We start from the raw sequence: 13,636 nt of genomic DNA, 5'->3' as shown, positions 1-13,636 counted from the left end.
GAGTGTTTGCTTTTTAAGCTGTTGAAAAGTAGGAGTTGGTCTTGGCTTTCATTAAACTATCAGCACACTGAGGAAATGCATAATGAGTTGATAAATTTATGTATTAAACTTTATTATACATTGGAACAGAGAAACATTCAAACATTAACTAGAGTACAAGAACAAATTAACAATGCTTAATCATAATCCTTATTTTTATCAATATACAGAGGAAAGAAGAGTCACGCATCATACACTGACACTAGTTAACAAGATCTCGTATGCTGGTGTAGTGTGTTGTTAATACTGTTTACCCTGACTGCTCATTATCCATAAGTTAAGTATCAGACTTGGGCCCTGTTTATCAGGGACAGTCTGTGTAGCTCAGTGGTTAGAGCATTTGCCCGACAAGGAAAAGGTCTTGGATTCGAGTCCCCGCAGTCATATATGTCCAGAGCTCTCTCTGTGGTTTATCTGAATATGCATGTTATGTTTCATTTGTAATTTCATGTTAAATTGTGCTAGTGTGCGATGCATGTGTGTATGAAACTTTATTTATCCACTAGTCATTTGACTAAAATAAGGATCAAGCTTTGATATTGTTATGGAAGCATTGGTTACTTTTGGGTGTTATACAATATACCATTTCTCATGCACATCCTTAAACTACCGAAATATTTGTTTCTTTTTTAAACAGTTTGATATTAGTAAAAGTATAACTGCAATTTCTTAAAAACCCCTTCTTGGACAACTGCAAAACCTGAATGATTGAATGGACAACTTACAGCATGCATGACCTGGGGGCTGACTGTATTGAATTGTATTAAACAGCTTATAACAGCCACAAACATCCCATATGTCATCAGCAGTGACAATCACACTTGATGACGACACTTACCATTGTTCTGTAATTATATTGGATTATACAGCCCATTACAGCCAACATTTTCCCATATGCCATCAGCAGTGATGATCACACAAGCCTCACCACTTCCGACACTTGATGAAGGCAAGCTTGCACGACCTGAGGGCTGAGTGTATTGATTTGTATTAAATGGCTCATTACATCCAAACATTGTCACATAAGCCACCAGCAATGGCAATCACACAGGCCTTATCACTTCTGACAGTTGATGAAGACACTTACCATTGTTCTGTTTACACATTGGATTATACAGCCCATGTTACAGCCAACATTGTCCCATCATGACGGATGATGACACAGGATCCTCACTACTTCCTAAAGTTGGTAAACATTTATCCCATATGAAATCAGCAGTGATGATGACACAGGCCTCACCACTTCCTCAAGTGTTTTTTTTTTGTTTATCATCTCCCAGATGATGACACTTACCATTGTTCTGCTTAATTACATATTGGATTATACAGCCCATTACAGCCAACATTTTCCCATATGCCATCAGCAGCAGTGACAATCACACTTGATGACGACACTTTACCATTGTTCTGTAATTATATTGACAGCCAACATTTTCCCATATGCCACCAGCAGTGATGGTCACACAAGCCTCACCACTTCCGACACTTGATGAAGGCAAGCTTGCACGACCTGAGGGCTGACTGTATTGATTTGTATTAAATGGCTCATTACATCCAAACATTGTCACATAAGCCACCAGCAATGGCAATCACACAGGCCTTATCACTTCTGACAGTTGATGAAGACACTTACCATTGTTCTGTTTACACATTGGATTATACAGCCCATTACAGCCAACATTGTCCCATATGATGATGACACAGGCCTCACTACTTCCTAAAGTTGGTTTATCCCATATGAAATCAGCAGTGATGATGACACAGGCCTCACCACTTCCTCAACTTTGTTTATCATCTCCCCAGATGATGACACTTACCATTGTTCTGTTTACATATTGGATTATACAGCCCATTACAGCCAACATTGTCCCATATGCCATCAGCAGTGATGATGACACAGGCCTCGCCACTTCCCAAACTTGGTTCTCCATCTCCCCAGTTAGTGTACCACACTGGCCAACCATCTAGCCAAGTGAATTTACCAGTCGCCTACGGGAAAACAAAGTAGTGATTCACAATAATTTATTTCACATTTCCACACCCTAACATTAGCATCACTATGATGCAATCTATTCAAGCACTGAATCTTGGTAATAATGCACATGCTTCATGAAAATCTAGCAACACATTTCCAACAATTTTCTCATGACAACCACTTAAAACTTAGTTGCAAAGTAAAGTGTCTTTCCCAAGTATGAAATGCACAGGTACTGTAGGGCACCAAATAATATGATCTATGGGATACAACTGATAATTGTATTACCTGGTCATTTAATAAACCAATGTAAAGAGGATCTCCATTATTTTTGAACACCATTGTCTGTACAAAAGCCTCTTGGAAACCATCAGAAATAGTAGCTAGTACAGTGCCCTCTCCTTCACATACAGATTTAGCTGCTGACCATGACACCTTGTTTGGTCCAACCTTGTAACAGTCACCAAAGTATTCAGTGTACCCTGGTAGTGAGGCACATGCTGTGTTGTCCGGTGGAATAATGGGTAAGCTTGGGTCTGTAGGTGAACAAAATAATTAAATATTTAACCCACTTGTTAGCTATGTTACTAATCCCTCTTGATGTATTCTGGTGTACTAAACACTGAAACAAGTGAATTAAGGCTTATACATACAGGGGAAAGAAGAATTATGCATCACACACTAGCACAATTAAACATGAAATTACAAGTGGTAACAACATGCATAAGTCTGGACATATCTGCCTGTGCTGGGACTTGAACTCCAGACCTCTCACTTGCGGATGAGCACTTTAATCACTGAGCTACACAGACTGTCCCTGATAAACAGGACTCAAGTCTGGTACTTATGGATATGAACAGTCAGGGTAAACAGTACAAACAACACATAGCACATCAGTGTACGAGATCATTTAACGACGCTTATCCCCCAGCCTTATATAAATCAAATAAACAAGGGAAGAGGCTTATGCATCAAATACTGGAACATAGAATATTCAAACATTACAAACTAGCACACAAGATCAAATTGATGATGCTCAATCGTTATTCCTAATAAACTGCTCAAATAAAGAAAGTCCGCAGTCATGTAACCAGTTCTACACCAAAACCTGATCTTGTTATGAAAATTTGATTGATACGGTTGTGTGCAGAATCTTGTTATCTCTAATTTGATACCAAATTTGATACCAAACACTCAAAAGTGACAAAGACTGATACCAGTTTATGGCATTTGGTGCATTTTCAAAAGTTGCAAATCAAAACGATAACGCGGTCGAAATTGCTTAGCGTGGCAATGTGGTCAATCTTGCTTGCCCACGATGAACCCATGTCGACTATCCCAAGTGCGGCTTTATTCAATTGTTAATTTAAAACGCATGGATTGCTACAGTGCTTTACTGTTGAATCCTAGGGCACGATGCGATCGATATGACCTAGCGGTTGTTTGGGCTATGTCAATGGTCGCGCTGTGCCATTCACCACTAAGCTCCGCGTGGTCCATTTTTAATTTGCAACTTTTGAAAATGCACCAAATTTCATATACTGGTCTCAATCTCTCTGAATTTAGAGTTTTTGGTGGCAAATTTGGTATCAAGTTGGAGCTAACAAGATTCTGCATACGACTTTATCAATTAAATGTTCATAACACGATCAGGGTTTGGTGTAGGACGGGTTACATGACTGCGGACTTTCTTTATTTGAGCAGTTTATAATAATATACAGGGGAAAGAAGAATTACACATCACACACTAGCACAATTAAACACAATATTACAAGTGGAAACTTAGAAAGTGTGACACACAGCATGCATAATATATACTTGCCACATATCAAATTTTATAATAATTGACTGCTTGATTGTTTTCTACAGTATGTTTGTCTTATGTTTAAACGAGAGTAGACATTTATTAAAAGCGCACTATTGCATGAAAAGGCGCCCTCTAGGCACTATAAAAACAGGTGTTTTTTTAAACAACACTACATTTGACAATTATATATACTTGCCACAAACACTACTTACATGCCAAATTTTATAATAATTGACTGCTTGATTGTTTTCTACAGTATGTTTGTCTCATGTTTAAACGAGAGTAGACATTTATTAAAAGCGCACTATTGTATGCAAAGGTGCCCTCTAGGCACTATAAAAACAAATATTTGCAAAACAACACTACATTTGACAATTTTACAAATAAATTGTATAAAAGTACATGTACATACAAAAGTAATGAACTACAAAAAAACTATAATTGCATTTAGAAACATACAATATTAAGCAAGCATAAACAACTAAAAACACTGGAAATGGATGTCAGAAAGTAATGCTCACGCTGTCCTGACCCATGAAAAGGCTCACCCTGGGGACAAACATAACAAAAAATGAGTGGGAAACATAAGAACATTTTTAAACACAATGCACCAAAAGCCTCAACTGGTCCAACTGTTTGTTATGAAAAAAAGACGTACTAATGAACAAATCAACAAACAAAGAGACATGACATTTTAATGAGCTGTAGTTGTAGCTAAAATTAATCCAAGGCATATTCTGTTAAAAACCTTGACAATTTACTCAAAACAAGGTTCTACTTGCAACATTGTGCTTACAATTAATAAATCCTACATATGAACCATGCCATTGAATTTATCCTATGAATCACCATCAGTGAAGATTCACTGGTTATCAGTTCCTGCATTGTCTCTTACATTTCATGCCAACTCTACATAATATGGCACAAACTTGGCACATCATGGACGTTGCCATCATGTGGATTTGGCAAAGATCAAGTATGCAAATTAAGCTTACACACATATACTTGACTATTAATCATATAAGAGGCAACTACTACTTGTTCATGAGGGAAATTATCATGAAAAATTATTGTGTTTTTCTCTAACATAAACATTATTTAATGTTACATTCCATAACATTCTATTTTTAGAGATCTTATAAACACCTGTAAATATCACTGGTTTGTCATAGACTAATTGCCAGACAATAGCTCCATGCACTGGTCTGGAACTTTATACTTCAATGTTCAACAAAGCAACATAAATGGGTGAGCAGCATTTCAGGACTCATTCCATATTCCTATTTTATTCCATAACTTCCCGTACTGGTTTTTCTTTAATTTCCTTCCTAGACCCATCCACACAATCTTCCATGCATCATCCCCCTGCTCCATGCATCCTCATGTCAGACCCCCCCTACACACACACACCCCCCGATACTTACTAGGCATAGTTTGACATAGATATGTGTTATACGTATCACATGCTACATCGTTCCATTTTCCTGACTCATCCAGTTCATTGATCATTTTAGCACAGTCACTCTTGCTCTGTGGAGTAGTGAAAGAACAAAAGCATACATAACAACAGTTAATATAAATAGCTCTGAGCCATGCTAGTAAAGGTTTTCTGAAGATCATCAATAACAGAATATGTAAGAAGAGATGGATTGCGAAGTTGTTGGTTTCCATGCTGGAAGGTGTACCAGAGACTGAATGGTGAACATCTGATTATTCTAAGGCCTTCGACTGCATATCACATCAAGAGCTATAGAAGACAAAATGAAAGAAATAGGTTTGCCAGATCATGTGATTGACGTAATTAACTCTACCAAGATCAAGAGTCGGCTGTGAAAACTAGCAGACGAGACACAGAATTGATCAATAAGAAATAAGACAGGGGTGTATATTGTCCCTTAAATCTTAAACATCTATGCAGGGAAGATTATGAGAGACAGAGAAGGAGGCAAAAGATAGATGGGCACGGCCCCACAAATGAACCTACTGGAAGCAATCAGGGTGGTGAGTGAGAAGAGAGGAGACTACTGCTGAAGACACACCATAATATGCAAGAGTAGAGAAGAGTTGATGAACCTACTGGAAGCAATCAGGGTGGTGAGGGAGAAGAGAGGACTACTGCTGAAGACACACCATAATATGCAAGAGAAGAGAAGAGTTGATGAACCTACTGGAAGCAATCAGGGTGGTGAGGGAGAAAAGAGGACTACTGCTGAAGACACACCATAATATGCAAGAGTAGAGAAGAGTTGATGAACCTACTGGAAGCAATCAGGGTGGTGAGGGAGAAGAGAGAGACTACTGCTGAAGACACACCATAACATGCAAGAGTAGAGAAGAGTTGATGAACCTACTGGAAGCAATCAGGGTGGTGAGGGAGAAGAGAGGACTACTGCTGAAGACACACCATAATATGCAAGAGAAGAGAAGAGTTGATGAACCTACTGGAAGCAATCAGGGTGGTGAGGGAGAAGAGAGGACTACTGCTGAAGACACACCATAATATGCAAGAGTAGAGAAGAGTTGATGAACCTACTGGAAGCAATCAGGGTGGTGAGTGAGAAGAGAGGAGACTACTGCTGAAGACACACCATAACATGCAAGAGTAGAGAAGAGTTGATGAACCTACTGGAAGCAATCAGGGTGGTGAGGGAGAAGAGAGGACTACTGCTGAAGACACACCATAATATGCAAGAGTAGGGAAGAGTTGATGAACCTACTGGAAGCAATCAGGGTGGTGATGGAGACGAGAGGACTACTGCTGAAGACACACCATAACATGCAAGAGTAGAGAAGAGTTGATGAACCTACTGGAAGCAATCAGGGTGGTGAGGGAGAAGAGAGGACTACTGCTGAAGACACACCATAATATGCAAGAGTAGAGAAGAGTTGATGAACTTACTGGAAGCAATCAGGGTGGTGAGGGAGAAGAGAGGACTACTGTTGAAGACACACCATAACATGCAAGAGTAGAGAAGAGTTGATGAACCTACTGGAAGCAATCAGGGTGGTGAGGGAGAAGAGAGGACTACTGCAGAAGACACACCATAATATGCAAGAGTAGGGAAGAGTAGATGAACCTACTGGAAGCAATCAGGGTGGTGAGGGAGAAGAGAGGACTACTGTTGAAGACACACCATAATATGCAAGAGTAGGGAAGAGTTGATGAACCTACTGGAAGCAATCAGGGTGGTGAGGGAGAAGAGAGGACTACTGTTGAAGACACACCATAATATGCAAGAGTAGGGAAGAGTTGATGAACCTACTGGAAGCAATCAGGGTGGTGAGGGAGAAAAGAGAGGACTACTGCAAAAGACACACCATAATATGCAAGAGTAGAGAAGAGTTGATGAACCTACTGGAAGCAATCAGGGTGGTGAGGGAGAAGAGAGGACTACTGCAGAAGACACACCATAATATGCAAGAGTAGGGAAGAGTTGATGAACCTACTGGAAGCAATCAGAGTGGTGAGGGAGAAGAGAGGACTACTGCTGAAGACACACCATAATATGCAAGAGTAGGGAAGAGTTGATGAATCTACTGGAAGCAATCAGGGTGGTGAGGGAGAAGAGAGGACTACTGCAGAAGACACACCATAATATGCAAGAGTAGGGAAGAGTTGATGAACCTACTGGAAGCAATCAGGATGGTGAGTGAGAAGAGAGGACTATTGTTGAAGACACACCATAATATGCAAGAGTAGAGAAGAGTTGATGAACCTACTGGAAGCAATCAGGGTGGTGAGGGAGAAGAGAGGACTACTGCTGAAGACACACCATAATATGCAAGAGTAGGGAAGAGTTGATGAACCTACTGGGAGCAATCAGGGTGGTGAGGGAGAAGAGAGGACTACTGTTGAAGACACACCATAATATGCAAGAGTAGAGAAGAGTTTATGAACCTACTGGAAGCAATCAGGGTTGTGAGGAGAAGAGAGGACTACTGTTGAAGACACACCATAATATGCAAGAGTAGAGAAGAGTTTATGAACCTACTGGAAGCAATCAGGGTGGTGAGGGAGAAGAGAGGACTACTGTTGAAGACACACCATAATATGCAAGAGTAGAGAAGAGTTGATGAACCTACTGGAAGCAATCAGGGTGGTGAGGGAGAAGAGAGGACTACTGCAAAAGACACCATAATATGCAAGAGTAGAGAAGAGTTGATGAACCTACTGGAAGCAATCAGTTGAGGGAGAAGAGAGGACTACTGCTGAAGACACACCATAATATGCAAGAGTAGGGAAGAGTTGATGAATCTACTGGAAGCAATCAGGGTGGTGAGGGAGAAGAGAGGACTACTGCAGAAGACACACCATAATATGCAAGAGTAGAGAAGAGTTGATGAACCTACTGGAAGCAATCAGGGTGGTGAGGGAGAAGAGAGGACTACTGTTGAAGACACACCATAATATGCAAGAGTAGGGACGAGTTGATTAACCTACATTGTACTGGAAGCAATCAGGGTGGTGAGGGAGAAGAGAGGACTACTGTTGAGGAAAAACAAAACAAAAACAAGATCACGGTAGTTGATGACAACAGTGATGACAAAGAGGAGAGCTTAACAATCGATGGAAATATAATTGAAGAAGTCCAGAGTTTCAAGATCCTTGGCTCCTTCATCAACAACAAGGGATGTTGTACCCAAGAAATAAAATGTAGGCTGTGCATTTGCAGAGACATTACAAATACATCTGTAGCTTTATTAAACTCTTGCCATCTAAAGGGTTTGGTTCAACTGAAGAAAGGGTGGCTCCAACTAGTACAGCTGAGGTGTTATGGTAGTTGGGATTAAAGTGATTTGTTTTTGTTTGCCAGTTTTGTCTTTTTAAGTATAAGTTTGATTACATAATAAATTACCCGGTTGGTATAGTCTATAGCAGTTCCACCAATCCAATGAAATTTACTCTCAGCTCCCAGACCAGCTGTATCTATCTCTATTTTTTAATATGTACCCCTCATGACTTACCCCATCTGGTAGTAAAATATTACCATCAGGTTGACCCCAAGCCCAGTTGGTATAGTCCATTGTAGTTCCATCAACCCAATGAAACTTACTCTCCGCTCCCAAATCAGATAAGCCAATCCAAACATCACTGGTAGCAGATCTCATCAGGGCAGTCAGCTCAGCTAGAAATTGCAAGAACATAATATATCATGTTTGCAACTGGACTGAAAGCAAAGTCATTAAAGCTTTGACCTGCACTTTCCAACATAATATTTCTAACAAAAATAAGAATACAAAACATGCCAAATGTATTCAAGAGTTGTAATAGTCCTAAACAGTGTATTTATGATTTTAAATGATGTTATGCCTTCGTGTTTATTTGAACAATTATTGTTAAATTGTACTTTACTTTTCATTAAAGATTCAGATTTTGTTAACAAACAGTGTGTTTTGTTGTGCATTCTGAAGTGAATTTTGGTAAAATATGTTTTTAGCCTTGCGTCATTTACGACTCGTAACAATTTATATTTGTATAAAATCAAATGTAAACTAGAATTATGCTGTTTGTAATTAAAGTGGCCCATAATAAATATATAGGTGATCATAAACGATCATGCTACCAAGTAAGAAGTTAATTGGTTATAATTTGCGTGTAGGTAGCAGTGTATTAATGGAACTTCAGGCAAAATATGAAAATAAGCTCATTTATATTCATATATATGCAAATACCTTGGCACAAAACTACAGAGCATAAAAGCTGATTATACTCTATCATCCTAGTTAATTGGTTATTGCGTGTAGATTGCAAACTAAATTAATGGAATTGCAGGCAAAATTATGCAAATAAGGTCATTAAATTTTCAGAAATATGCAAATATGCTAGGTAAAAAGATGGCCTTTGGACAATGCTGGTTATGGATCAACTAGTTCAAAACATCCAAAGACAAAATGTATTGTGGAAAGATTGTACAATAGATTCACTTGGAAAAGCAGAGATAAGAGAAGGATCATCCTCATTGTTGTCTATATTATTGTCATTATCAAGAGTTATCATCTTCAATGGCAACTTACATTGTGTTCTTTGTGAGTGTATAACAGCCAGTATGCCACCAGATGTAAGTTGTGCACATTTATCACGAGCACCCTGCCATGTTTCTTTCTGCGCATCATTGATACCTTCTACATGGTAACACCTATCATCAAGTTTGATCCAATTGGTTGGGCAACCACCTTGTGGGGGCGCTGTTGGTAGGTGTGTGATTGGTTGGATATTGTCATAGTCTTTCTTACATACAAATGCCATGGGTATGCCACAATTCATGTCTCTCCATTTGCCTTTATCTGAAATTATTTTAAATATAACAAACAAGAACAAGAAAATTATGCAGTGTGCAAAATATGTCAACATCAAATTATGCAATTATACTTTGATCAGCTCGTACCACTACCGAAAAGTAGACCCACGTTAAGAGTGATGTAGTTGATCTGCCTGGTCAATATTTTGAGTGTTAAAGAAAGTAGACAAAGTATAGGACTTCATTAATAATTTATAATACTTCTGGCGAGATGTCACAAGACAATTCTCCAAATAAAATATATTGATATTAATCCGCAATGTTATAAGGCCCGTCGATTACGAGCTGATCAAACTATAGCCAGGGTAATTTTGTGGAAAAAACAGGGGTATATAAACTTGCAAATTTAGTACTCTTTGGGTATGGACAAAATAAGCGCTTTTGAAGTTATGAAATAAAATAGCCAATTTACCCATGAAAACATGACAAGTTATTTAAAAGTATTCATCTCTTGATAATGAAGGTATGGAAAAACAAGTAATACTGTAATATACCAAATGCAAAAAAGTTAACAAATAAACCCCAAGTTGTTTACCCTTTAAAGTTTATAAACAAAGTTATCATGATTCAGAATAAGCCTACTCAAGCTCAAAGAAGACCCATGTACCAATGCTAACAGAGACTAATAGTGTACAGTTTTGAGATGTAGCTTTCAGAATTACTCAAAAAAACACTGGTCCAAGATGCAAATAGAATAAATATGTAAACTTACTGAGATCTACATAATGTTCAGCACACTGTTCCATTCCATTGTTGTCATCAGGCTGTCCATTGGCCCAATTGGTATAATCTAAAACAGTTTCATCACTCCATCTAAAGTTGCAAAGAGAATCAAATTAAGCTTAGATCCATAGCCCCTACATGTACTGTACATATATGATACACACAATCACAAATGATGCATCAACCATGGACATACAAAAACTCACAAACATGGACCCAAAAAGTAAGCATCAATTTCAAAACTTGGTGTGACCATAATGACCACAAAGTTATGAGAGTAATAGGTTGGTTTATGCACATGACAATAACATTTTGTTACTTAGAAACAGGCTAGCCCATACCAGAGCTACTCCAGAGACGCTTCATAAAGAGTTGTCTTTTGCAGAGGTACACCATGGAAATCATGCTAGGAGTAGGACAATTTTTTGACCTCATTACAATGCATTGTTTTGGAGTAGTCCTGGGGTAATCTAGAGTAGCTCCGTACAAGAAAAAATGCGATGGTTTCTTCACACTAGATGACTCTATCTGACCTTGACCTTGAAGAAAATCCCAGTTTTCAAAACCTGATAGTCGCATGTTGCACAACATTATAGTTGAAAGCCATAATTCTACATAGAGGCAATTATAGGTTATAAGAAAAATATACATACATATAATTACTAATTCTACATAGAGGCAATTATAGGTTATAAGACAAATGTACATACACGTAATTACTAATTCTACATAGAGGCAATTATAGGTTATAAGACAAATGCACATACATGTAATTACTAATTCTACATAGAGGCAATTATAGGTTATAAGACAAATGTACATACACGTAATTACTAATTCTACATAGAGGCAATTATAGGTTATAAGACAAATGTACATACATGTAATTACTAATTCTACATAGAGGCAATTATAGGTTATAAGAGAAATGTACATGCATGTAATTACTAATAGAGGCAATTATAGGTTATAAGAGAAATGTACATACATGTAATTACTAATAGAGGCAATTATAGGTTATAAGACAAATGTACATACATGTAATTACTAATTCTACATAGAGGCAATTATAGGTTATAAGACAAATGCACATACATGTAATTACTAATTCTACATAGAGGCAATTATAGGTTATAAGACAAATGTACATACATGTATAAGATACTGTGGCTAAATGTACATACATGTACTTAATTACTAATTCTACATAGAGGCAATTATAGGTTATAAGACAAATGTACATACATGTAATTACTAATTCTACATAGAGGCAATTATAGGTTATAAGACAAATGTACATACATGTAATTACTAATAGAGGCAATTATAGGTTATAAGAGAAATGTACATACATGTAATTACTAATTCTACATAGAGGCAATTATAGGTTATAAGACAAATGTACATACATGTAATTACTAATTCTACATAGAGGCAATTATAGGTTATAAGACAAATGCACATACATGTAATTACTAATTCTACATAGAGGCAATTATAGGTTATAAGACAAATGTATATACATGTAATTACTAATTCTACATAGAGGCAATTATAGGTTATAAGACAAATGTACATACATGTAATTACTAATTCTACATAGAGGCAATTATAGGTTATAAGAGAAATGTACATACATGTAATTACTAATTCTACATAGAGGCAATTATAGGTTATAAGAAAAATGTACATACATGTAATTACTAATTCTACATAGAGGCAATTATAGGTTATAAGAGAAATGTACATACACATAATTACTAATTCTACATAGAGGCAATTATAGGTTATAAGACAAATGTACATACATGTAATTACTAATTCTACATAGAGGCAATTATAGGTTATAAGACAAATGTACATACATGTAATTACTAATTCTACAAAGAGGCAATTGAATATATGAATACAAACCCTCCCAAGTCCATACTGTGGCTAAATTGAGTTAAACATGGGAATTTGTTGCTATGCATAAGCCTGTCATATGTATGAAAAAACAACTCAAATTCATCCACTGTGTCTATTGAGCATATGAAAAAAACCACCCAAGGCCATGATTTGTGTCTTGTAACACATTGATTCAAATCCAGTATGTATAAAAGTCCGCTTGTAACACATTCATTGCTGGAGAGTGACTTTTGAAAAAAAAAATGGGTTTAATAGAGGAAAGTGTGTGGTTTATATTACAAGACAGAATGCTTATCAACATTATACATACCTGTGTGCTTTATTTTGTATTATCTTACTAGTGGTAATCTCATTCAAACATTATTGTCTTTGTATGATTCAAAAAACCACCCAAGTCCAAAATTTAAAATGAACCCACGAATTTCCTGAAATGCTAATCGTCATACTTAATACAGTTTAACCCGCTCATTTGCATGTAAAACTTGCCATATTGACCAGGTAAATATAACTGAAGGAATTAAAATGATACACAGGTTTTTCTCTCAAAATCACTTCCCATGGACTTGGGTGGGTTTTGTATTCATGTATTCAATTATAGGTTATAAGAGAAATGTACATACATGTAATTACTAATTCTAGGCATAGAGGCAATTATAGGTTATAAGACAAATGTACATACATGTAATTACTAATTCTACATAGAGGCAATTATAGGTTATAAGACAAATGTACATACATGTAATTACTAATAGAGGCAATTATAGGTTATAATTACAATTATAGGTTATACATGTAATTACTAATAGAGGCAATTATAGGTTATAAGAGGCAAATGTACATACATGTAATTACTAATTCTACATAGAGGCAATTATAGGTTATAAG

At 37.0% G+C, this 13,636-nt stretch overlaps 2 protein-coding genes across 2 annotated transcripts in view; both read right to left on the bottom strand.

Annotated features, from left to right (window-relative positions):
* Positions 1-10,927, bottom strand: part of LOC140142934 (macrophage mannose receptor 1-like) — a 29,474-nt gene extending 18,547 nt beyond the window's left edge. The window contains exons 1-6 of the mRNA XM_072164960.1: positions 10,833-10,927; positions 9,837-10,106; positions 8,787-8,947; positions 5,246-5,351; positions 2,303-2,550; positions 1,857-2,028 (exon numbers count right to left, since the gene is read on the bottom strand). Coding sequence (XP_072021061.1) covers positions 1,857-2,028; positions 2,303-2,550; positions 5,246-5,351; positions 8,787-8,947; positions 9,837-10,106; positions 10,833-10,866 — 991 coding nt within the window. The 5' untranslated portion in view covers positions 10,867-10,927. The remainder of the gene's footprint in view (positions 1-1,856; positions 2,029-2,302; positions 2,551-5,245; positions 5,352-8,786; positions 8,948-9,836; positions 10,107-10,832) is intronic.
* Positions 1-13,636, bottom strand: part of LOC140143078 (macrophage mannose receptor 1-like) — a 172,813-nt gene that overhangs the window by 157,287 nt on the left and 1,890 nt on the right. The window lies entirely within an intron of this gene.

Source organism: Amphiura filiformis, chromosome 20 (assembly GCF_039555335.1).
Source record: "Amphiura filiformis chromosome 20, Afil_fr2py, whole genome shotgun sequence".
In the NCBI taxonomy this organism is placed as follows: domain Eukaryota; kingdom Metazoa; phylum Echinodermata; class Ophiuroidea; order Amphilepidida; family Amphiuridae; genus Amphiura; species Amphiura filiformis.
The sequence above is the reverse complement of the archived record's forward strand: the minus strand, read 5'-3'. Positions and strand labels throughout refer to the sequence as shown.